Raw genomic sequence first — 21810 nt, 5'->3', positions numbered from 1 at the left:
TTAGCGCCTTCTTGTGCTGCAGCTATGGCTACTTCCTTCATGCGCAGCTCTTCTTCTACCTATGGTGGTGGCTTTGGGGGTGGTGGAAGCAGCAGCTCTCGCCTTTCCTCAGTCCGCACAGGAGGAACCTGCCGAGCTCCAAGCATACATGGAGGATCTGGTGGCAGGGGTGTCTCCATCTCTTCAGCTAGGTATGTCTCCTCTGTAGGAGGTGGATATGGTGGTGGCCTGTGTTCTGGTATCGGTAGCGGTTATGGAGGAGGCTATGGTGGCTTTGGTGGTGGTGCAGCCTGTGGCTTTGGTGGAGGAGCTGGCTTTGGAGGAGGCTCTGGCTTTGGTGGAGGAGCTGGCTTTGGAGGAGGCTCTGGCTTTGGTGGAGGTTTTGAAGTTTGTGGTGGTGGTGATGGCCTTCTCTCTGGTAATGAAAAGATAACTATGCAGAATCTGAATGACCGTCTGGCTTCGTACCTGGACAAGGTACGAGCACTGGAAGAGGCAAATTCAGATTTAGAAGTTAAAATCCGAGACTGGTATCAGAAGCAAGCTCCCACCAGCCCAGCCCGGGACTACAGTAACTATTACAAGATAATTGAAGATCTCCGAGACAAGGTATGACATTCATATCTAGAGAAGTTATAAGAATGCATTAGAATTGTGGAACTGCATATTCCACTTCTTTAAAATAACCTAAAATAATTACAAAATAAATACTGAATTCCCCAACCGCAAATATATTGTGGTTGTGAGCATTCTCGCAGAAAAGAGTAGCTTTTTTCTCAATTTAAAACCCAAATATTTTATCCTGAAAATGTGATGTTTGTTGAAATTAAAATGATTGCACTAAAAGTTAATAAAACATGGCAAAATGTGTTTAGAATTATCAATATATTAATTCAGTAATCGAATAGTAAAGAATGTGACAGGTAGGCCTCAAAGGCTGAAAAATGATTCTCCTGGCTACAGATAAGATCAGGTGTTGTACAACGTATTTTCTAATTATGTTTCTAATTTGTGTTACACAAAGGTATCTCAGCTCTCTGGTTTGCATATGGCATGTGGAAAAGAGCCTAGTGTTTTTGGTTTTTCTCTATGAAAGCTGTAAGAATTACAGTGTGACCAAAGAGCAACATGATAACTTGAACTGGCTATTGCAATCCAAAGGCAGGTTTAATCGGTGACATCACAACAGAAGTCCATTTTTTCCTACCTTTTTTGATGGTTTACAGCCTCAATAACTACATACCGTGTACTGAGGACTGTGATATTTCACCTTTATTCACAGTTTGTCTGTGTTTCTTAATTGCCAGATCCTTGCAGCTACTATTGACAATTCCAGAGTCATTTTGGAGATCGACAATGCCAGGCTGGCTGCAGATGACTTCAGAATGAAGTAAGTTTACCTAGAACACGTTTGTCTTCTCTCTCTTTGTCTCTTTCTCTCGGAACAGTTTTCTGAAGTTTAGTATTACTTTTTATCTAGAAAATAAAGTTCTTCAGTCACTGAAGAACACATTTCAAAAATATGGATAAGTATTTTCCTTGACAACTTCTGATGAAAAAACCCCTGGCAAACAGAATCAGTGTGATGAAGGATCAATTTGGAATATCAACCTGACAGAACACAGTACCCAGATGTCTAGGTAGATTACTGGATAGATTACTAGCCTAAATCACAGGGGGAAAGAAGACAGGAATAGGTTGGGATTTTCACTTAAATGGAACAGAGTGGCATGAAGAGATCGCTCTTCGGTCACAGTAGCTCTCTCTCAAAGAGTCTGAAATTTAGAAAAGAAAGACAAAGAGTAATTTGGGGCTTATGCAGCTCATGGACGCAGCAGTACATCAGACGCTGCTGAAAAGATGATAATGAAACTTGTGCAACTGATGTATCTTGCAGTGATGTACCTGCAGGTTTATATTTTCTCCTCTAGTGTCCAGGCAGAACTAGGCTTTCCTTCACACCAAATTTGAGAGGACACTGCAAATGGACTGTCCTGTGTGACAGCTTTTCTAGTGATGCTGATAATCATTATTAGGTTCTGCAAGTGAAATGTCATGTGCCCCTCAAGAATACAATCAGACGGCAATGCATGTACTTTTATATGCCATAGCTGGATGTTAGAAAAAAACATCTTTACTCCCTTTATGCTTCTTTTCAATATATATGTTTTCATTTATAGCCCACTGTTCCTCCTCCATTCAATATAAAATTTCATAGCTCTACTGAATACAAACTTGTACATATTCCAGTGCTTGTTTCTTTTTTAAACTGCAGATATGAGAATGAGCTGTTCCTGCGTCAGAGCGTAGAGTCTGACATCAATGGCCTGCGCAGAGTCCTGGACGAGCTGACCCTGTCCAGAGCTGACCTGGAGATGCAGATCGAAACACTGAAGGAGGAGCTGGCTTATCTAAAGAAGAACCACGAGGAGGTGAGAGTCCGTAACAATGCAGAGAGGAAATTACTTTCCTTTGGAATTTATGCCTCTCAGGTGGGGAGGGGGACAACATTACAGCTGAATAAGAAGAAAACTGTAATATTAAAAGAATCCAAAGTGTGTCCTGAGAGGCATTTCTCTGATTCCAAACTGTTCTGACCTATTAGTTTCAGTTTGACGTTCATAAGCACGACAGGTCCCTGTGAGTAGAAGAGTAAAAGAGCTGAGTAAGAGAAACATACGTATAAGTTACATGTAAATATGTGTATTGTGTGGGAGTAGAAAAGCATGTTTTTATGTGTGTTCCACCTACGATACTAGATAATAAAAGCACTGTGTACCACTGCATGGATTGCTGATGGCAGAAAGTATACGAGAAGAGAGAGCCTGATCTTATTTGTGTCCTCTGCCTTCTGGCCACGCAGGAAATGAAAGAGTATTCAAATCAGCTGAGTGGAACCGTCAACGTGGAAATGGATGCGGCTCCTGGCATTGACCTGACCAGAATTCTCTCTGAGATGAGGGAACAGTATGAAGCTCTGGCTGAGAAGAACCGGAAAGATGCCGAGGCCTGGTTCTTCACTCAGGTAGAGTGACACCCATAAACAGCAAATCGACGTATTGCCTCATTGTTATTGCACCAGCAGACAGGATGGGCCCTCCCTTTCTCAAAACAATTTTAACAATTTTAATACAATATGTATGTGATTTTACAGTTGTTTTTTTCTTTCAGACTGATGAGCTGAACCGCGAAGTTGCCAGCCACACACAAGAGATACAGACCAGCAAATCGGAGATCACGGAACTGAGACGCACGGTCCAGAGCCTGGAGATTGAGCTCCAGTCGCAGCTCAGCATGGTACGGAGCCGTCCCAAGCACGACTCACTATTAATGCCCTCTCCTCTTCCTCCCTCTCTGTCTTGCCTCTCCTTTGACTGCCCCTCAGTGGGATAAATCTGCACGCTAACCTCTTCTGATGTTACTCCCTTTAGAAAGCTGGACTGGAAGCCAACCTGCGAGACACAGAAGGACGATACTGCGCACAGCTGGCACAGATTCAGGCCCTCATCACCAGCGTTGAGGAACAATTGAGTGAACTTCGATGCGACATGGAGCGTCAGAACCAGGAGTACAGAATGCTCATGGACATCAAAAGTCGCCTGGAGCAGGAAATCGCCACGTACCGCCAGTTGCTGGAGGGCCAGGACTCTCAGTACGTTACTATATACAATCTTATGATGATTAGATAAGGTTAATAACATGACACATTGTGAAGCAGTAATTGTGGTTGCTAAGCTGACTGCAGATTAGCAAATGACATTCACTGCATGCACAGCCTTTTGAGTAATGGCAAAACAGATGCCCGGCAAAATCTCAGGCGTTGCTACAACTCAAGCTAAATCTCCAGATTAATTGTGCTGATGATTTGAAAATATAAATGCAACCATTTTGACTACGATGAGTTATAGAAGGCACCAGGCACCATACGTATGTCTTCTATAATCCTCTTGCTGCACTGGAATAAGCTTTTGGCCTGAAATAACCTATAAAAACTTGTTCTCAGTATTTCTTTAGCTCTTGGTTTTCTACACTTGTGCACAGAGGTAAAAATATTCATCATCATATGCCAATACTCCCAACTAGAAAAGAACTTGGCATAGGGCACAGCTTCCTTTAGTAAAATCTACATTTTAGTGACCATTTCTCACATCTGATCTACACGTGGAATTACTTTTGATTCTGAGGAGGAATCTGCTCCTTATATTGTTTCTAGATTATGACATTTTGAGAAGAGGAGAAGCATGTAGAGACACATCAGGACCAAGAATGGGTCTGAGTACTATTCATATTTCCTATTGAGTACATAGGAGTGGCCTTCAAAGCAGAAAGCACCTTAACACCACCAGTAGTAACAACACAGCTGAGAAACAACCCACTGAAAGCTGCAGGGTGAAACCCTGGCTATTCACACACAGTGGTTCCTAAATGGATCAATGGTTTCAGTGGACAGGGTCAGTGATGGTCATTAATCAAATCTTTCTTCTTTTCTACAGGATGTCAGGAGTGAACCCTAAAGATGGTAAGAAAAACTTTGATTTAAAGAGGGACTGAAATGAATTGACAAAATAGGATTAGATAAACCTATTTTTTTGCTTAGGATTTCTTCTTACTAACACAGATTACATTCTCTCCGCAATGACCACATTCTTTATCACCTTGAGACAAAACTATTCTCTCTGCAATGACCACGTTCTTTATCATTAAGAGACTTTATTTTATTTTATGTGCACTTTTGAGACCAGTAGCTTGCCAAAATGATTGCATGAACTCCTCATGGGATGCTAAAATACCAAAATCTTCCAAAGATTCCTAAATTCCTCTGCTGATTCACACAACATACAAGATACTTCCAAGCCCAACACATGATGTGCACACCTAAGATTTACTGAATGAGGACCAGTGGGAAGAGAAGATAAGATGTAAAGGCAGTTCCCCCTTTAATATGTGAAAAAGATCTTGTGAGGAAAGAAATAAAAAACCCCATTGCACAGCTCCTCAGTGCGTTAGCAGTGCATGCTTTTTTTCCCTACTTGAATTTCTTTGTTTTCTCCTACACAGCACCTTCAAGCAGTGGAAGAGGTCGCGTGAACGCGGAAGATGACGGAAGAGCTCCTTCTACTCGTGATAGGAGATTCTAATAAAGAAATACTGAATCCCCTCTTGCATATGACACCATATAAACCCAGTGCAGCCTATACATTGGCTAATGCTAAGAGAAATACCCTTTTACTTCCGCTGAATCACAAGAATGTAATCCAAGAATGTGCAACAGCTTGATGTCTTTTCTCAAATTTCTCTCCCTTTTGGCATGACCATTACACGATCATTGGTCAGAGATTACAAGCTTGTTTTCTGTCAGTAGCCATATAGTTTCCTTATGAAAGAACCTACATAATAAAGTTTCTGTTCTGCTTCTGCAAATACACCCTGTCTAATGTTGTTTTTTTGAAGTGAATGTGGCACTGCCATACACACAACCGTACACCCTCCCTGTAACCCCAAACAAGAGATGCTCAGTGGATAACAACAACAATAACAATAATAACTTTAATAATAATAAAAAAGATGATGATGAATGGACAGATACAAAAAGTGCCATTAGATTCTCCCAGGAACCTGAAACTACTATCGGTAAAAAACTCAGAAGATAATGCAAAAAATCCTTAAGCTCTTTGTTGTGAATTCGAAGTGCACAACATGACTACAACTCATGCACAAATAAAATAATATTTGTCTATATGTATATTTATGTTCCTGCACTTCCTTCAGCAAAAAGGCAAATTCCCTTTGCTCTTGAGCAAGCACTAGGCAAGGTCCAGGTGAAATGAACTGTTCACACAGAGTTTGCAGTGACTATTTTGGTTTCCTTACATAAGGAACAAACTCAGCAGCCTTGTATTAGCACCTTGTATTAGCAACACTGCTTTTCTCTGCAGGAAGGTGGTCTGCAAATCTACAGCAGTGTAGTCAAACACTTATGAAGATTTAAGAGGCTAGTAAATCCCAACTTCAGAAGCATATAAAACATTTACATAAATGCTTTATTTTGATAACATAACCAGTTTGGAAAATTTTTTGTTAACTTCATTGCTGGGTATTTCAATCCACATAATATTATCTACAGAAATGGTATAATTTCTAGAATTGTGTATTTTATTTTCCTTTCAACCTCCTTACAGCCACTTGTTTTTGTTTTCTGTTTTCTGACATTTAAAAAAAAAATACCCACACTGCTGGCACCAGCCCCAAAGCTTAGGCATGAAGGAGGCTGCAGGACCATTGACGTACCATGGGTAAAAATCATACGTACTGCTGGTATTCTCACTGGGAAGAACTGAGAATTGGCTCTTGCAAACTTCAGCAAAGCAACATCACAATCTACCAGAAAAGAAAAACCAAACGGTACAAATGATATTTTTTCCTGACCCAGAAATCAGGTGACTGTTAGATATATCACTCAGACAGCAAGAGAGAGAAATTCTGCATCCAAAGGCAGCCATCCGTTCGTATTTCAGATGGAGGAGCTGAATCAACAAGTGATGGTCGCAGGGTATTTACCTGTATAATGTAGGTGTCAAAATATTCTGCCTACACTTAAACTGCAGCCTGCACATTCAGTTCAGTTTGCTTTTCGTGTTCCAATTCAGTGAAACAAGTACAATTCCAGAAGAAGCATCCTAGGCCCAGGCGCTCCTCCATCCCGCTGCCCTGGGCATGTGGAGCGGCGGAACTGCCATCTCCAGCTTCTGGTGCCACCTGGTGACGGTGCCTGACCTCCCTGCGCCGCTCATCGCTTTCCTTCTGCACCCTGGGGGTTCAACGGCTCACCAGAACCACGGCCGACAGCGCCAGCCTGACAAAGGAGCCGTTTCTGGTTTTTAAGTTTTCTGGTCTTTTCCATGGATCCTCAACACGTGCTGATGAAAACTGTGTGGCAACTTTTCCAGTTTGAAAACGTTAAACTTCAGAGCAAATATTTCCTATGGGCCAGATCACCTTTGTTCTGTGTTACTTGCCAGAAAAAAGACAATTCTCTTTTCTATGATGGCATGATATTCTGTGAAACTCTCAAGGAGCAAGACAGAGGCTATTGTGTCTCACAAACTGACAGCCTCATGCCGGACAAGTTGTGAATCACGGGGTAATTTCATGTGAAATAAAGAATTTGTTTTATTTCATGTAATATTATGTGCATATGTATGTATTTATGTTTCAATGTAATAATTCATACAATGTTAGCTTGCTGAACTGCCAGGCTAGAAAATTCAGTCTGAAATTGATCTCTGGTGAGATGAATTGACAACAGTATATCATTGGTTCTATTATAATTTGGGGTTTTTTTCAAGTGAGGCTTCATTTTCTGTCTGGTGCTTCAAGCTCTTCTCACTCTCAAGCAGCAGGGCTGACATCGAACTGTAGCTGTAAACAGTAGCTGTTCTCAGAACATTTTGTGATAACCATACCTTGTACTTATTGGAAAACCGTATCTTCAGTGATTAATTTCCCCAAACAATTAAAAATGTTAGCATTTCTGCACAATGAAGCGCAAGAGGAATAAGAAGGAATATGCACTCAATGGAAACGTAACTGTTAAAAAGAAAATCCCCAGGTGCTGAGCAGAGCTGACAGCGGGCCGCAAGGAGGAGCTCAAAACCTGCCCAATTCCATAAAGGAGGGCTGGGAGGCAGCCCAGGGAAGGATGAAGAGCAGCAATTTTCTGTTACTGAAACATTTCAACTGGAACAAATAAGAGAAAAAAAGATTTCTTCAGGCTCCTTCCAGGAGAGCGTAATTCTGGTTCGTAGAGTCTAATCAATCAATCTCGTTAAAGAGCTGAGCCCTCAGCTGCTCTCAGGAAAACCATCTGCACCATTTCTGGGAGAGCCCATGCCCAGCCAGCTTCCCACCCCTTCCCAAACCTTCCTCCATCCCAAACCTCAGCTGCAGACCAGAACTACTCAGAAAGATAAGGTGAACCCAATAACCCTGGCTGTTGCCATAGGAACACAACTCACTACCTCTTCATCAACATGAGGAATAAGAAAATCTCTGCAGAAGCCAGACTTGCCCGTTCCATATTTGATGGAAGAAGTTTGACAGAAGGTTGCTGAAACTTTTGCGAAAGACTATTTTTGCATTATTGCCAGGTCAATTTTTAGGGCTGGTAGCTTTAAATAATCACGTGAATTTTTCGAGTGTTGTTACAAACTCATACTCTAAATATTTTCTAATATAATCATATAAATCATATACCATATATGATTCATGTCATATAAATCATATAAATATCTTAATCATATAAATATCTTAATATTAATAACTGTAGTAATGGCAAGAAATTCCTGCACTACTATCTATTTCAACAAGACTATTGAAATATGACTGAACCTCAAATAATGAAAAAATCACCAGAAAAGATTGTTAAGTACCTAATTCTCATGTATTTCAACTGGAAATGGGCAGCTGAGGAGAATTGCTGGGCCTTACTCTGGACTGGAGTTTCAGCCCGATGACAGAGGCTGGATAACTTCATTAAACCTCACGTCTCACACAGGCTAAAGCTGTTCGGTACGTTAATGACAGCTCGACAGGACGTGCCGCGTTTCAGGATTCACAGACTGCTGTGAACTCTAAAGCCTGAGAATTACAACAGAAAGGATCTTGAGAGAGCCATCCCTGCCCCAGCTCTCCGTTTATTCTGTAATGGACGATACTCTTCCCTTATAAGCAGGAAAATGTAACACATTAACTACAGGGTTAGAAAAAAGTCTGAGGCAGAGCTGATCCTGTTCCACACCTACTGATTTTAGCCACACCTCGCTATTACAATATGAAAAGAAAAAGAAGAAAAAAACCAAAACAACTAAAAGGAAAGCAATCTGGTATGCGGCTGTGATTCCAAATAACAACAACAGTGTGTGCAGGCTCATAAATGCTTCGGAATTGACCAAGAGGAAGCACGTTTCATGATGACACAATCTTGTTGCTGTAGTCATTCATCGAAGGGAAACTCCCACAGGAAAAGGCATAAAGCTGCTTAGGGAAGGCTAAGAAGCTGCTCAGTGCTCGTCAGTCAAACATTGGGTTAGATTCACAACAGAGCTAAGCATGAGTACCAGCCAAGGCCCTTTTCAGCTTTTTTCTGGGTCCCTCCGGGTTAGTTCAGGGTGTGGTTTGGCCCAGCAAGGAACTTCTTACAGACCTTCAAGTGCAGATGGTGGTGCCAGCAGCACACAAACCTCCTTCTCCTCTGCCAGACCCCTCTGGCTGGCTACTGGAGGAGGGGCACCTTGGGGAGGCTTCGGCGAGCACCATGGGGAAAGCATCTTCCTGGGGGGGAATGAGAAACAGACTATGCAAAACCTGAATGACCGTTTGGCTGCCTACCTGGACAAGGTCCGCTCCTTAGAAGCAGCTAATGCTCAGCTGGAAAGCTGCATCCGAGAGTGGCACAAGACAAAGTCTCACGGAAAGAGGCATGACTTCAACCAATACGAGCAAAACGTCACTGACATGCAAAGACAGGTAAGTCAGAGCTGTAAGGGACTCTGTCATTCTATGCTCTTTTAAGGAATCTGGGTACTCACTTATGCTGATGGCATTCCTTTAAAGAAAGTTACATAAAACCTTTATATGTTTCTAACCATATGTTAGAAATACTAATGGAAGTGGTTACAGGACCTGGGCAGAAACAAGGAGGAGAAAGGGTTACGAGAAAGAAAGGCTGGAAGGAGACAAGGGGGATTCTGCAAAGCCTGAGAGTTTGAAGAGATCTGTGTGCTGCCAAGTGTTCGTTTCTGTACATGAAACTGTGGTTTGGGTAACTATGTCTGGCAGAATTTGGTCTTTTTGACTGCACATGTATTCACGCAAATTACAAAGCAGGCAAACTGAAGAGGCTGCCTCCTTTCATGCATGCTCATGCTCTCTTTAGCCATACTCTTGCATTTCATTTCTTTGATTCCTGTGGTAGCAGACAATGAAACTCCAGGAGCTTTGGGTCCAATAAGCTTATGTAATCAGATGGAAAAATACTTCATTGTAATTAAGAAAATAGCAGTGACAAATTCCTTGTGGATGTTTTCACTATAATTAAAAGGAGAATTTCTGGTTCCTGCCAGTAGTTAATATTAACGTTCAACAATAACTCTTTCAATCTCCCAAACTCACGTGTCTTCAAATTTATGCATAATATTAATCTGTATTCATAATGAACATACTTAGCACTGTAACCATCTGTGTGACTAATCAGTGTAATTAACTTTACACAGCCATATGAGGCAAAACCTAAAGCTATTCCAAATGCGATGTTGTAGATTTCCCTCCACTTTTTACCATCTGATTACTTGGCATTCTCAAGACCCTGAGAAATTTTTTTTTCAAAAGGCCTGGAAATGGTATTTTCCCACATCTTTGCTGATGGAGGCCAGGGACTTGATCAAACTCCTGCTCGCTGGTAAATGTGTTGCCTCCAGGCAGAAGATGAGGCACTCCGACCACAGACAATGTGTAAGAGAGCCAGAATTGTCATCACCTATTTCTGTTTTAAGGATAAAGAAAGGTCATCTGTCTCCAGAACTATCACTCGAGCGCTTTTTTTTTAACTGATCCAGAGATAAAAACTTGCTCATCAAGAATATAAATGTGTTCGCATTGATTTGGAATTAATAAATCAGAAATATTTAGGAAGACAGTAAGACTAAAAGCACGATGCTGATTGGGGTAACGCCCTCATTTTTTAATAGGTTGTACCCAGAACACTTGTTTTTACCACTCACCACTTAACCAGCGATCACCGGCTACTGGCACCTGTGGGACTAGCGGCTGTCTCAGGCAGTGGGTGCTGAATGTGGTGCTCACACTGGGGAGGAAGGTCCATTAAAGGATTATTTACAGGCGACGATCCACTGATTTAATCCAGAATTTTTACTTTCTCTATAAATTATTGCAATTAGCACCATAACTGCCAGTAAAATGAGTGAAAATATAGCATCTAATTATTAACCATAATTAAATCAATTAACCATGAATTAAAAAGGTGAAACTAATTTAGTGCCTAAAATGAAATTTAGAAAAAATGTAGGATCCTATATCCAATAACCCGGAAAGTCTGTGAGGTACTGGCTGTCTGAACTTGGACATGTATAACCATTTGGGTCCCACCTTTTGGACCACACTCTTTCCTGGACACTTCAATTCTGGATGACCATGCCAGATGGAGCAGCAAGTTGCCTTGCTTCACTCTGACTCCATTCTAACCCAGACACAAAGTGAAACAGCACCAGTTCTTCAGGTAAACGTCTCATTCAAACATCTTGTACCGCTAAATAAGCAAACTGACTTACAGAGCATTTAAGGAGACAGGATCAATGCTGTTGGACAAAGGACACGACATGCTGAGGAAGAAGTCAGTGCAGGAAGCCGCCTTGAAAAAAAATCTGTTTTGAGAAGGAACTGGAGTGTATTGCGTATATAACAATATATGAGTTCTTAATTAAATTATCTGTAAGCTTGCGGATTGATCTTGGTGATGCACCCATATTCACGATGGATGTAGTGAAGAAATTTGTGTAACTAAACAGATAAATGTCCACATTTGAAATGCACTACTAACTGGCACAGCAATCAATATCCTACAGCAGGGGCAAAAGACTGACAATGGTACAACCTCCTTTGTTGTACTCTTTATTCTTTCAGATTGCACAGAAAGTTATAAAGCATTTATATAAATGTGTTGCTGTGTTGCATGATTATGAAGTGGCGCAAAGTTGGGTAACTCTTATGTTACTTTCTCATTGCCTTACTACCTTCCATAGTAAAATTTACCATTCTCTAAGGATGGATTGAAGAATTGCCTCTTCTCTGACAACCAATTCCAGGCAGCAACACTTTTAGGGTATTGTTGTACTTCTTCAGCTGGCGTTGATCATGTCCCAGGGCAGTATTCGAGGTGTGCTGCTAATTGCCCAAGAACGTACAGTCTGCTAACAGATTAGTGAAAAACATTGCACAAGCAACTTCTTTTTTACTATGAGAGGTAAACTTTTGACACTTCAGGACAATTTTGTCATTTCCTTGTTTCTTTGTGATTCATTTAGGTGTGGGAAGTTTTACTTCAAGGTGCTGAGAGCTCTGTAAATGGCTAATGATTTCTGTACAGCCATAATGCACCTTGGTTTTTTTGAAAGTGTTGAGTGAAGGCAGCTGTTGGAACTGCAACCATGCTTCTCTTTCCTCTTTGTTAGAAGAGGACACGATGGCCCACAATTATTAGTTCCTGCCGATTTTGTATGAGTTCCCACTTGTATTCTTTCAAAGATTTTGAATGGAATACTGAGCTTTTCATATTCAGATCTATAGTTCAAAGCTATTTCATGTTAACAGGGACTTACAAGTCTTTTCAGTGCGTGCTGAGTGCACTAAATGAATGATACGGTGCACTTTCTCCTGCACCTTTTAGGGCAATTTTTAACATCCTAAAGCAAAATCAGAAACATGAACTAATCACTCCATGCTGCTGGATGATTCAGTACAGTTATAAGTGCATAATTGAATGGACCATGACAATTAGATGCCAGTGTTATTCTCAAAATGACAATCCATGCAACTCTGGACTGAAGCACATAGCAGACTTGAGGGGTCCTGCTGATGAGTTGCTGCCACTATCATCATTACGCCTCTGCAGTACAACACTGATTCAGCAAGGTGTTTCTGCACGTGCTTGCTTCTTAGCATATGATTAATTTCAGCATTTTGATTGTACTCAGACACAGCTTAATGATCTTACTGAAATTTGCCCTAAAGATGACCAAGGCTGCTTTCCAGCAATGCTAAACAGAATCAAAATCAGGTCACAAAAATAGAGGAACACAGTGATTGTTATTCTGTAACATACCATGAAGTTTGTGTAATATTATTCATATCCTCTACCTGTCCAGGAATAAGGTGACTGCTTCGTATCCAGAAAAGTAAGACAAAGACAAAAGTAAGATTATGGACAAAAACTGCAGAAATATCTAAGTGAATCAGGAAACTAAGCTGCTTTTATTCATGTACTCTCCTTAGCATGGGATGTCTACTATTTAGATGCTTCCTACAAGCAGCAGGGAGTCTAAAACAGCACAGGTTATTCACCATCATCGTGTGGCAACACTGAGTCTCCTGTTGGATTCTCTGTTTTCCAGATTGAGGATAGCAAGATCACTAATGCCAGTATCCTTTTACAAATTGATAACGCTAACATGGCATCTGAAGACTTCAGGCTCAAGTAAGCTCTTCTTTAGTTTCCTGATTAAGTTTAAAAGATGATTAAGGAAAATATTGCTTTTTCTTGATAATCCAATATGAAACTGATTTTACTGAGGTTTTCTGGTGATACTTGACAAATAAAGCCAATGTAGAACAGAAAAAACCCCAAACCTTAAAAAGCATAAAAAGGATGTAAAAACCACAAATGATTGCCGAACAATTTTGAGTCACCCTGTTTGTGATACTTAGTTCAGGTCCTGAAGAGCAGGTTTTACAGCAGACACTTGATACTTGTGACAAAAGGCATTTGAAACTGTCATCTGGGAATACAAATTAAGCCTTTCTGCACGATGCTTCCCCAGTCCAGCCCAAATCTATTTCCTGTACGTATCATCTCTGCTGTCCAGCTCTGCAGGAAATACCCGTCCTTCAGTATCTTCTGCTTTGGAGTCTCATAAGTTTTGCCCCAGTAACTGGGCCAGGGCTTCCTTGGCTACCAGTACGTGGTCTGGCTTTTCAGTACATTGTTGAAAGATAGTTCTCAGACCAACTAAAAAGCCAAAATGTTTGGACAGAAGGCTTCCAGGCAGATCTTTGCAAAGGAAAGGAATTTACATTTTCTGTAAGTTAGACTTCTTAGGAATCATGAAATTTGTCTTATTTTCAACAGATGATGATCAGCTATGAAAAAAATACCTCAGCTTTTGTGAATATTATAACAAACTTAGACTCTGAAGGCCTTACCTAGCCTTGCCTTTCTTTTTTTATCATTCAATAGCATCATAAAAGGGAAGCAGCAGAACTGCTTTCAGAGACTGGCATCACAGAATGAGTCTGATGGATTAAATGTAGAACCACCAATAGTGCCCACAAAAAATGAAGTAAAGGGAGAGATTCTGAGGAGCAAAAGTGGTTCATATGCCCAAGGGAAGAAATGGCAGTGTTGTTCTGACTTTGGCTCACTGCAGATGGCAAACTGCAAGAGGTTAGAGAGGAATGTTAATAACTGGCTTCCATGACATTTTCCCTGTTTTCTGAAGGACTGAAAAGTTATCATTTTGGAAAAACTACAGAAAGCACTGATTGTTGATACTGTTTTCAAAGCTTTCACAACCTGGTGAATATTAAAATGCAAAAGGCAAAATGAAAGAAAGAGCAATTATTTCATACCATATAGGAGGAGCTGTGAGGAAGAAAGAAGAAAAACAACAATGAAAATAATGAAACCTTATTTTTAAGACTATTCGAGAATATTCAAATAACATATTTTAGAAACAGAATTTGTTTCCTTGGTTTTTTGTTCTCTCTAGTTCCCTACATAGAGGTCTCAAGCAAGTCTACTTCTCTTTGATACTACTTATCCAAGAGGCTAGGAGCAGTTTGCTCTCAGCAAGCATGCTTTATCTTCTTTTTCCTGATAAAGGTACGAAGCAGAGAAGTCTCGCAGGCAGGGAGTGCAGCTTGATGTTGAGAACCTGCGTAAGGAGCTCGATGGCCTGACCATTATTACAACAGATCTGGAAATGGAAATTGAAGGCTTGAGAGAAGAGCACATCCTCAGGAGGAAAGACCATGAGGAGGTAGAAAAAGTTCCACCTGTAAAATCCTATCACACAAATCTTCGCTACCATGTAATTAACTTTGAGTAAGATCCACAATCTATAAATGGGATTGATGATTCAGAACCTAATCATATTTCTAAAGCAGCCAATGAGAGGCAGATGAGGCACAAAGTTTTTTTAATTATTTTTTTTAATTTTACCAATTAAATTGGGATTTCAGAAAGGAAAACAAATTGCTGTATTTTCTCCCAGATTCTTTTCTAGTCACCTGCCAATCTGTCACACATAGCTAATAATGCCCTACATATTTGACAGAAATGTTCTCAGAAATACTTAAAAAGGAGAATAGAAATACAGGGGTTACACAGCAGTAGGTGAAGCTGTCTTTGGCTGATGCCCTTATAGCCAAGGATACGACTGAATGGCTCTAATAAAGCAGCTCTTGGAAGCAGCGCAACTAACAGAGCCATCAGTATGTCCAGTCCATGGGCGTTTTGGAGGCCGTGATGTCATACCCTGAAACGCTGCCTTGCCTGGGCGCTTTTGAAAATGGTACCTAGCACATAAGATTGTGCTACACCAAAAGGAATGTTACCATACCTGCTTGACTTGTCCTGTAATTATGTTGTTTACACAGTAATTATACGCTTTAATCCAATTATTCCTTTAACAATTACATAGAACTTTTACATTACTCTCCTGTAAACTTAGTTATAGTTCCATAAATATTAACATATAGGGTAAGAAAGATGAAATTACTGTTAGATTTTATTCAAAGGTTTTAGGTTCCTAATAGATAAATAAATACAAAATATCAGTGCTTCTTCATTAAGTATATATCTTCCAGAAACATTATATGAAAAGATCTTCTCACATGTTTTTTATTCAGTTCTCTAGCACAGTTCTACCACAGAAGCAAATATAAGTCTCTGCTTTAAGTCATGTCACAGTATTATCCATATATAAAATTTCCAGATAGTGTTAACTGAATATGTATAACAATTACCCTACCATAATGAAAAAAATACCTTGGGTATTGTGAGAGGATGGAACTGAAGAAGACAAGACAGGAATGAAAACTTTCCACTTTCATAAACAAGTTTGCTTGTTTCCTCTGGCAATTTTGATAGGATATGGAAGCAAATCGCTCATCGCAAGACTTCAAAGTCAATGTAAAAGTAAATGCAGCACCTCCTGAAGACTTAGCCAAGATTCTAGCAGGAATAAGAGAAGATTATGAAGCCATAATTGAAAAGAATCGTCAAAGCCTGGACAGTTGGTACAAAGAACAGGTAACAGCTATTTTCTGCTCATGTCAAAGATCCCTGTTGCTGTACATGAACAGCCAGAATCAGTAAGCTTTTACCTTGCTTTTGCTCCCCAGAGCACAGCTATGTCTCTGGCAACAACCCCTAACCCCGAACTGATACAGCGCAATGAGAACGAGATCAAGGATCTAAGACGTACGTTACAGTCCCTGGACATCGAGCTGCAGGCACAGATGAGTAAGGTATCTATTGCAGACATCTCTGGCTGCTCTCTGCTACTTCCTATATCTCAGAAATTGTCATGGACCAATTCTTCATTTAAATCCATAGCCTAGCATAACTTTATTGTAGTTATTAAAGTATCAGTGAAATTGGAGTTGGGATTATGCTTCACTTTGCCAGCATATGCAAAAGAGATTCAGCAACCACCACCAAGAAGTGAAAAATGTATGTCTCTCCTTAGAATAAAATATGGGGAGAAGAAAAAGAAGAGATGGGATAGCTGACTCCATGATATAAAAAGAAAAAATGTCCAAGAAGACAGATAGTAACACAAAGTTCATATTTACAACTGCTATTATAATGTATGAAATATTTGAAGTGTGAAAAATGTTGGTGGGAAAACTTCAAAAATATCACTCAGCTCTTGTACAGGTTAAAGCTCACTTACCCGTGACTTGGAGACTTTAGAGCAATTCTGGACAGTAAATGCAGAACTGACAAAAGAGTCAACAGTTAGAGGAGCACAGCTTTGGAACAGAAAGAATATGGCAAGGATAAATTACCCAGGTTTTACCTCTCATTATGCACACACGACACAGCTTCATGACTCTGCTGTCTTCACATGAATAGTCATGCAAATGCATAAGTGTTTAAATTACCACAGTCTTAATTTTGTAATCTTTTAGCCAGGGACTAAATTTGCTGGCATTTCTGCATTATATCTATGACATAAATAATAATCATAGTATTGGTATTATCTGCTCTGTCAGAAACACATGCTGGAAGACACCTTGGCCGACACTCGGAATTACTATGCTGTTGCACTTCAAAACATGCAGCACATAATCTCCAAATGTGAGGAAGAGCTAAGCCAGGTTCGTCATGACATTAAGCAGCAAAATAACCAATACAAGGTTCTTCTTGGGATCAAAACCCGCCTGGAGAAGGAAATTTCCACTTACCGCCTGCTGCTGGAAGGGAATGTTGACGGGTAAGGCAAAGCCGCCCTGACTGGAATAGATGAGAAGAGAGTTCTCATATTCGGGTTATTTATTGTTTGTTTGTTTATGCTTAATCAAAGCTTGTGAGTTCCATACTACATCAAGGGTTGGTATTTTAATGTGATGGATCATAATAAAAAGCTTGAGCCACTTAGCACACAGAGAAACTTGTACCCATGTAATTTGGATTATCAAAATTAATTTAACTTTTTATTAAAAAAAAAAAACAAAACCACATTCCCACAGCATGCCTATCTCAGCATAGGAAAAAATGCTAATTTCAGTAAAATTCATAGTCATTTCCTATCTTCAAAACAAGTTCTAGATCAAAAAGAAGCCTGGAACCAAGTTTAGATCTCTTTTGGTCAGCCACCTGCAGTTACCAATCCCAGCACACAAAATCTGGACAGTGTACCCCTCTGCTGATGGGCTGTTTGGTTTCCCCACCTCTGCCTCGTCTGAAATCTCTGCCCTCAGAAACCTTTGGGCTTCTATTAATTATTCTCTCATCTTATATACAGAGGATGTCTTATTTATACAAAGTCAGAAAAAGGAAGATTAGGAGCCTTTATAACTGAAAATCTCAGGGAGGCAGGACAGTAGGGCACCAAGCCTGGGGTATCTGTCAGAAGCCAAAACGAGATCAACTTGAGAACTCAGAACATACGAGAAACGATGCCACTGTCCACAGTACAGGCAGTAATGAATGGACACAGGAACAGCTCCAGGTGAGAGCAGCCGTGCCTAAGACTACTGAATATTTTTTTTTAATCACTTCTCATAGTCCTATGAGGTCTCCTTAGAATCAGTGAGAAGGGAATGAATAATTTATTGAAATCAGTATAATCATTTTTTTTCTTTGTTTTATTTTCTTTACAGGATAGCAAGAAAATCTGAATCAATAGCTAAAGGTAAAAGTCCCTTATTTTCTTCTCTATAGTGACTCTTAATCATTGTCATTTCCACTAAAATTTTACTCAGAATAATTTCAACCTTACATGAATGAACTACGAGTTAATTCTCATGTAGGCCATATTTGAGAATAATTTCAGTGATTCCTCAGTCTCGTGAAGGGCTGCACTTCAGAGCACCTTCTGCTGTGTCTGTGCCCTCGTGGACTGTCTTCAGACTGACCTCTGCTAGTCAAACCCCTTGTCCAAAGCTCAGACTCAAGACTGAAGCTTTCCTGGTGTCTGAGGAGGCACACAGACTCCATTTGGTGACTAAAAGAGGGTTAGGGCTTGAGAGCAAACAGAAAATCTGCATGTCTGGAAACTCGTATTCTGGCATGAGCGTGACCTGCAGACATTTAGGCTGATCTGCTCTGAAGTTTGATTTGCATTGGCTGGGATGTAGCTGTGTGATTCATTTGCCCTGACCTGGACAAGACTCAGGGTGACTCTGGCAGTACATTTCACAAAGAGCAATCATAAGTATTCACTTAAAGGGAAACACGTAAAGATAAATCAGTTGAGGAGTAGCTGGTAAATTACTGTAAATTAAGCTTTCCCTGCATCATCTTGTCTCAGCATTGCTTCTTTTCTAATTAACTTTTCTTTTTCTTTCAGAACGTGCTGGGCAGACCAATCGGAAGATAAAAGCAATCGTCCACGACAGCGTGAATGGGCAGGTGGTATCCTCCACCATCAACGAGATCCACCAGCAAGCATGAAGTCAAAGTTCTGCTAACTCCTGCTTTCCTGGCAGGCCAAGCCCTTTCTCTGCAACTCCATGCTGTATGTTGGTCTCCCTGTGTGTAAAATAGGGATATTATAGTGAACTCTCTCCTGAAATGATTTGCAGCCTAATCATGAAAAGTGCCATACAGAGCTAGGTATAGCCAATATTGTCAGTTTAAAGAGCTTTTAGTCATCAAAACCGAAGAAAAGCTATTCAATGAAAATGACTGGCTGAGCTGGTAATATATGTATTATGCACGTCTCACTGGGGCATGAATCTCCATCTGTGATTCATTTATTGCTCTGCAAATTAACTATACTTTAAAGTGAATAATCTCTCAACTTTTCTCCTGGTCTTATGTCTCTCATCATATACCTCACTGCAGCCAATAAATTCTTTTCCATTACTTGGTCTTGTTGTTGGAATTTCCAATTTTGTTTTTTCCTATACATGCACCAGCCCAAAGCGGCAGTGTCACTGACATAGGTCAAGACTGCAAAAGCCTCATTTTTTCAGAAGGTATAAAACCGGAAGGATGCAAAAAAGAAGAAAAGAGGTGACACAAGTTACAGGTGACACTTACATAAGCAAAACTATTAGACTTCCCTATATACAACTTTTCAATGTCATCATTTAAAACAGCATTAGTAGTAGGATTGTTATAAAGTACACTTTACTAAAATAATCACCCTAGAAGCATGTCTTTATCCTTCAGCATTAGAGAAATTTTCTTTAACTGTCTTTACACACTTCCCTTCAAAGATTATAAATACTTTTCCAGACACTCTCATTCTTTCTCAGTGACCCATTTAATTCAAAATACCATTTCAGTTATTTGCTTTCATATTAATGCTCATTGGTTTCGTTGACGGGTTCTGTAATCAGGATGAGCTGGTAGATGCAACGCGTAAGAACGTAAGGGGAGAGGCCCAATTTCTTTAGCCAAATCCAAGCTTCGTCCCCTCTCTCACATCAGCCTAACTATCGATTCAGCAGGAGACCCTCACAGAAATAGGAAAATTTCCAGTGATGTGCAAAGCTAAAATCTGAGCAAGAAAAAGAGAAACATTATTAGGGCTGTTTAGACGAGGAAGACTGTAAAGCAGGATGAAGAGAGGCAAAATGGAGCATAATGAGTGTCTGCAGGGATTTGCATTCCAAAGTCAACGTCTGCATATAAAACAGTGTGTTCAGGGCAGTCTCATATTCATGAGCGAAATTGTCATTGTACTCTTTCCTACCTACTCAGAAGGGACTTTCATATTCATATAACAGGATTCCTGTTACCTGCTTTGCTTTGAAACAAGGCTCACAAAAGAAAGTGAAAATTTCAAAGAAAATGCAGATTTAAAATAAACAAAGTCCATCTCTATGATACAATGTTTTCGTACTGGCATGTTAGGACCAGTTCACGATTCCCCTTCGCCCCCCCCAACTCTCCACCCTTGTTGCACAAAGAGATCCCAAAAGCATTGAATGGATTACCTAATGGTTTCTTTAAATTGGGTAAAACTTGTAATACAGGATTAGTAACTCTTGGCTAATTAGCAATGTCCTTCCTTATGGCTTACCAGATCCAACAAGCCAGACCTGGTGTTTGTAGCATCTGGACAAAATGTGCCTAGGTTTTCTTGAACAATTTTCTGTGTTATTTAAAGCTAGATTCATTTATCAAATCTACAGAACATAACCATGTTGCTATGATACAAATAATTGTAAAAACTTCTAAGTAGCCCCTAATTTCTAAATCAAAGGAAAATACCTATGCTTTGCACTAGGTTTTGATTGTGCTAAACTACAAGGAAACAAGAAGGAAAAACAAATAATTGAAGCGCTTTACAGAACACGCCTGTCCTTATTTCACATTCTTGAGCAATGCATTGGCTTTACTCCCGTCCTGGTGTCCCCTCATGCAGAGGTGAGAGATGCACTCCCTGCGTTCCTGTGTTCTGCTGGGTTCTGGTCCAAATGAAATGGTACTGGCTGAGACGCAGCGGAATTCCCATTCCACTCCACCGCTCTGATGATTTTAACCCTCTGTTACTACTGTGTTGTTGCATTCTGTAATGGTGATGCCAGTACAGCCACAACGCTGACCTCATCCTTCACCCCAGTCACTAACATCATCACACACCAGTGACTCTAACACATCCATTCAAGTTGCTGTCTTTTAATAAGTAACCCAAACCAATTAGTCCTTAAACATATAAATGTCCACTACACTACATTCTATTCTGTAAATGAAAGCAAGTATTCTGTGGCAAAAATTGCTTATTTCTGGAGAATTCTTCATGGATTTAGAATGCTATGTATAACTGCAGATTTCCTTTTTGTTGAACAGCTTATGATACTGTGTCACCGGCCAGATGTTGCTCTATATCTAGTAGTTGTTGGTTCTTTCTGAATTCGTGTCCTAGTAGAAAAGCTATGCATTTCTAAATGTATTTAGGGTAGGTTTGCACCCTAAATAATAAATAATGATACCAAAATTTACCACTTGCATGCACTGTTAACATTATATTCTCACAACACGCCAAGAGATGAAGTTAGGGAGATAATGAATGGGGGTAGTATTATCATTCCCATTTTATTGCTTGAGAAATTGGAAAAAGAGATGACACAACTTGCTCAAGGCTGCAAAGAAAGTCACTGATAGCGGCTAAATTAGAATTCATCACTTCACAGCTTCTACTTAGCCCAGCTGTTAGATAATACAACTTCCGCGAAGAGCCATTCTCTAGTTACAGCAATCCTTGCTGTATCTGATCGCGCTGAAGAGAGAATTTGATTGATTCATTTCAAGTATGCACCGCTGGTCAAGACCCTGCA

The 21810-nt window shown here is 40.1% G+C and overlaps 2 protein-coding genes across 2 annotated transcripts; both read left to right on the top strand.

The window, feature by feature from the left end:
* Positions 1–5300, top strand: LOC134524658 (keratin, type I cytoskeletal 15-like). The gene is made up of 8 exons (XM_063354858.1): positions 1–609; positions 1308–1390; positions 2276–2432; positions 2864–3025; positions 3172–3297; positions 3432–3652; positions 4494–4519; positions 5059–5300. Exons 1-8 carry the CDS (start codon positions 25–27, stop codon positions 5136–5138), a joined length of 1440 nt encoding a protein of 479 aa, XP_063210928.1. The 5' UTR covers positions 1–24; the 3' UTR covers positions 5139–5300.
* Positions 5301–9078: 3778 nt separating this feature from the next.
* On the top strand, positions 9079–19293 carry KRT23 (keratin 23). The gene is made up of 8 exons (XM_063354834.1): positions 9079–9525; positions 13185–13267; positions 14672–14828; positions 15941–16102; positions 16195–16320; positions 17071–17291; positions 18181–18212; positions 18870–19293. The coding sequence occupies exons 1-8, from the start codon at positions 9109–9111 to the stop codon at positions 18971–18973; spliced, it is 1302 nt and encodes a 433-aa protein (XP_063210904.1). The 5' UTR covers positions 9079–9108; the 3' UTR covers positions 18974–19293.
* The last annotated feature ends 2517 nt before the right edge of the window (positions 19294–21810 follow it).

The sequence above is a fragment of the Chroicocephalus ridibundus genome, chromosome 17, assembly GCF_963924245.1.
Source record: "Chroicocephalus ridibundus chromosome 17, bChrRid1.1, whole genome shotgun sequence".
NCBI lineage: Eukaryota > Metazoa > Chordata > Aves > Charadriiformes > Laridae > Chroicocephalus > Chroicocephalus ridibundus.
Note: the sequence above shows the minus strand (reverse complement) of the source record. Positions and strands in the feature narration are given on the sequence as shown.

Coding starts and splice junctions, on each gene's coding strand:
- LOC134524658 (XM_063354858.1), top strand. CDS start 25: ATGGCTACTTCCTTCATGCGCAGCTCTTCTTCTACCTATGGTGGTGGC. Junction 610..1,307: donor TTGAAGATCTCCGAGACAAG/GTATGACATTCA, acceptor CTTAATTGCCAG/ATCCTTGCAGCTACTATTGA. Junction 3,653..4,493: donor CTGGAGGGCCAGGACTCTCA/GTACGTTACTAT, acceptor TCTTTTCTACAG/GATGTCAGGAGTGAACCCTA.
- KRT23 (XM_063354834.1), top strand. CDS start 9,109: ATGAGTACCAGCCAAGGCCCTTTTCAGCTTTTTTCTGGGTCCCTCCGG. Junction 13,268..14,671: donor TCTGAAGACTTCAGGCTCAA/GTAAGCTCTTCT, acceptor TTCCTGATAAAG/GTACGAAGCAGAGAAGTCTC. Junction 16,103..16,194: donor ACAGTTGGTACAAAGAACAG/GTAACAGCTATT, acceptor TTTGCTCCCCAG/AGCACAGCTATGTCTCTGGC.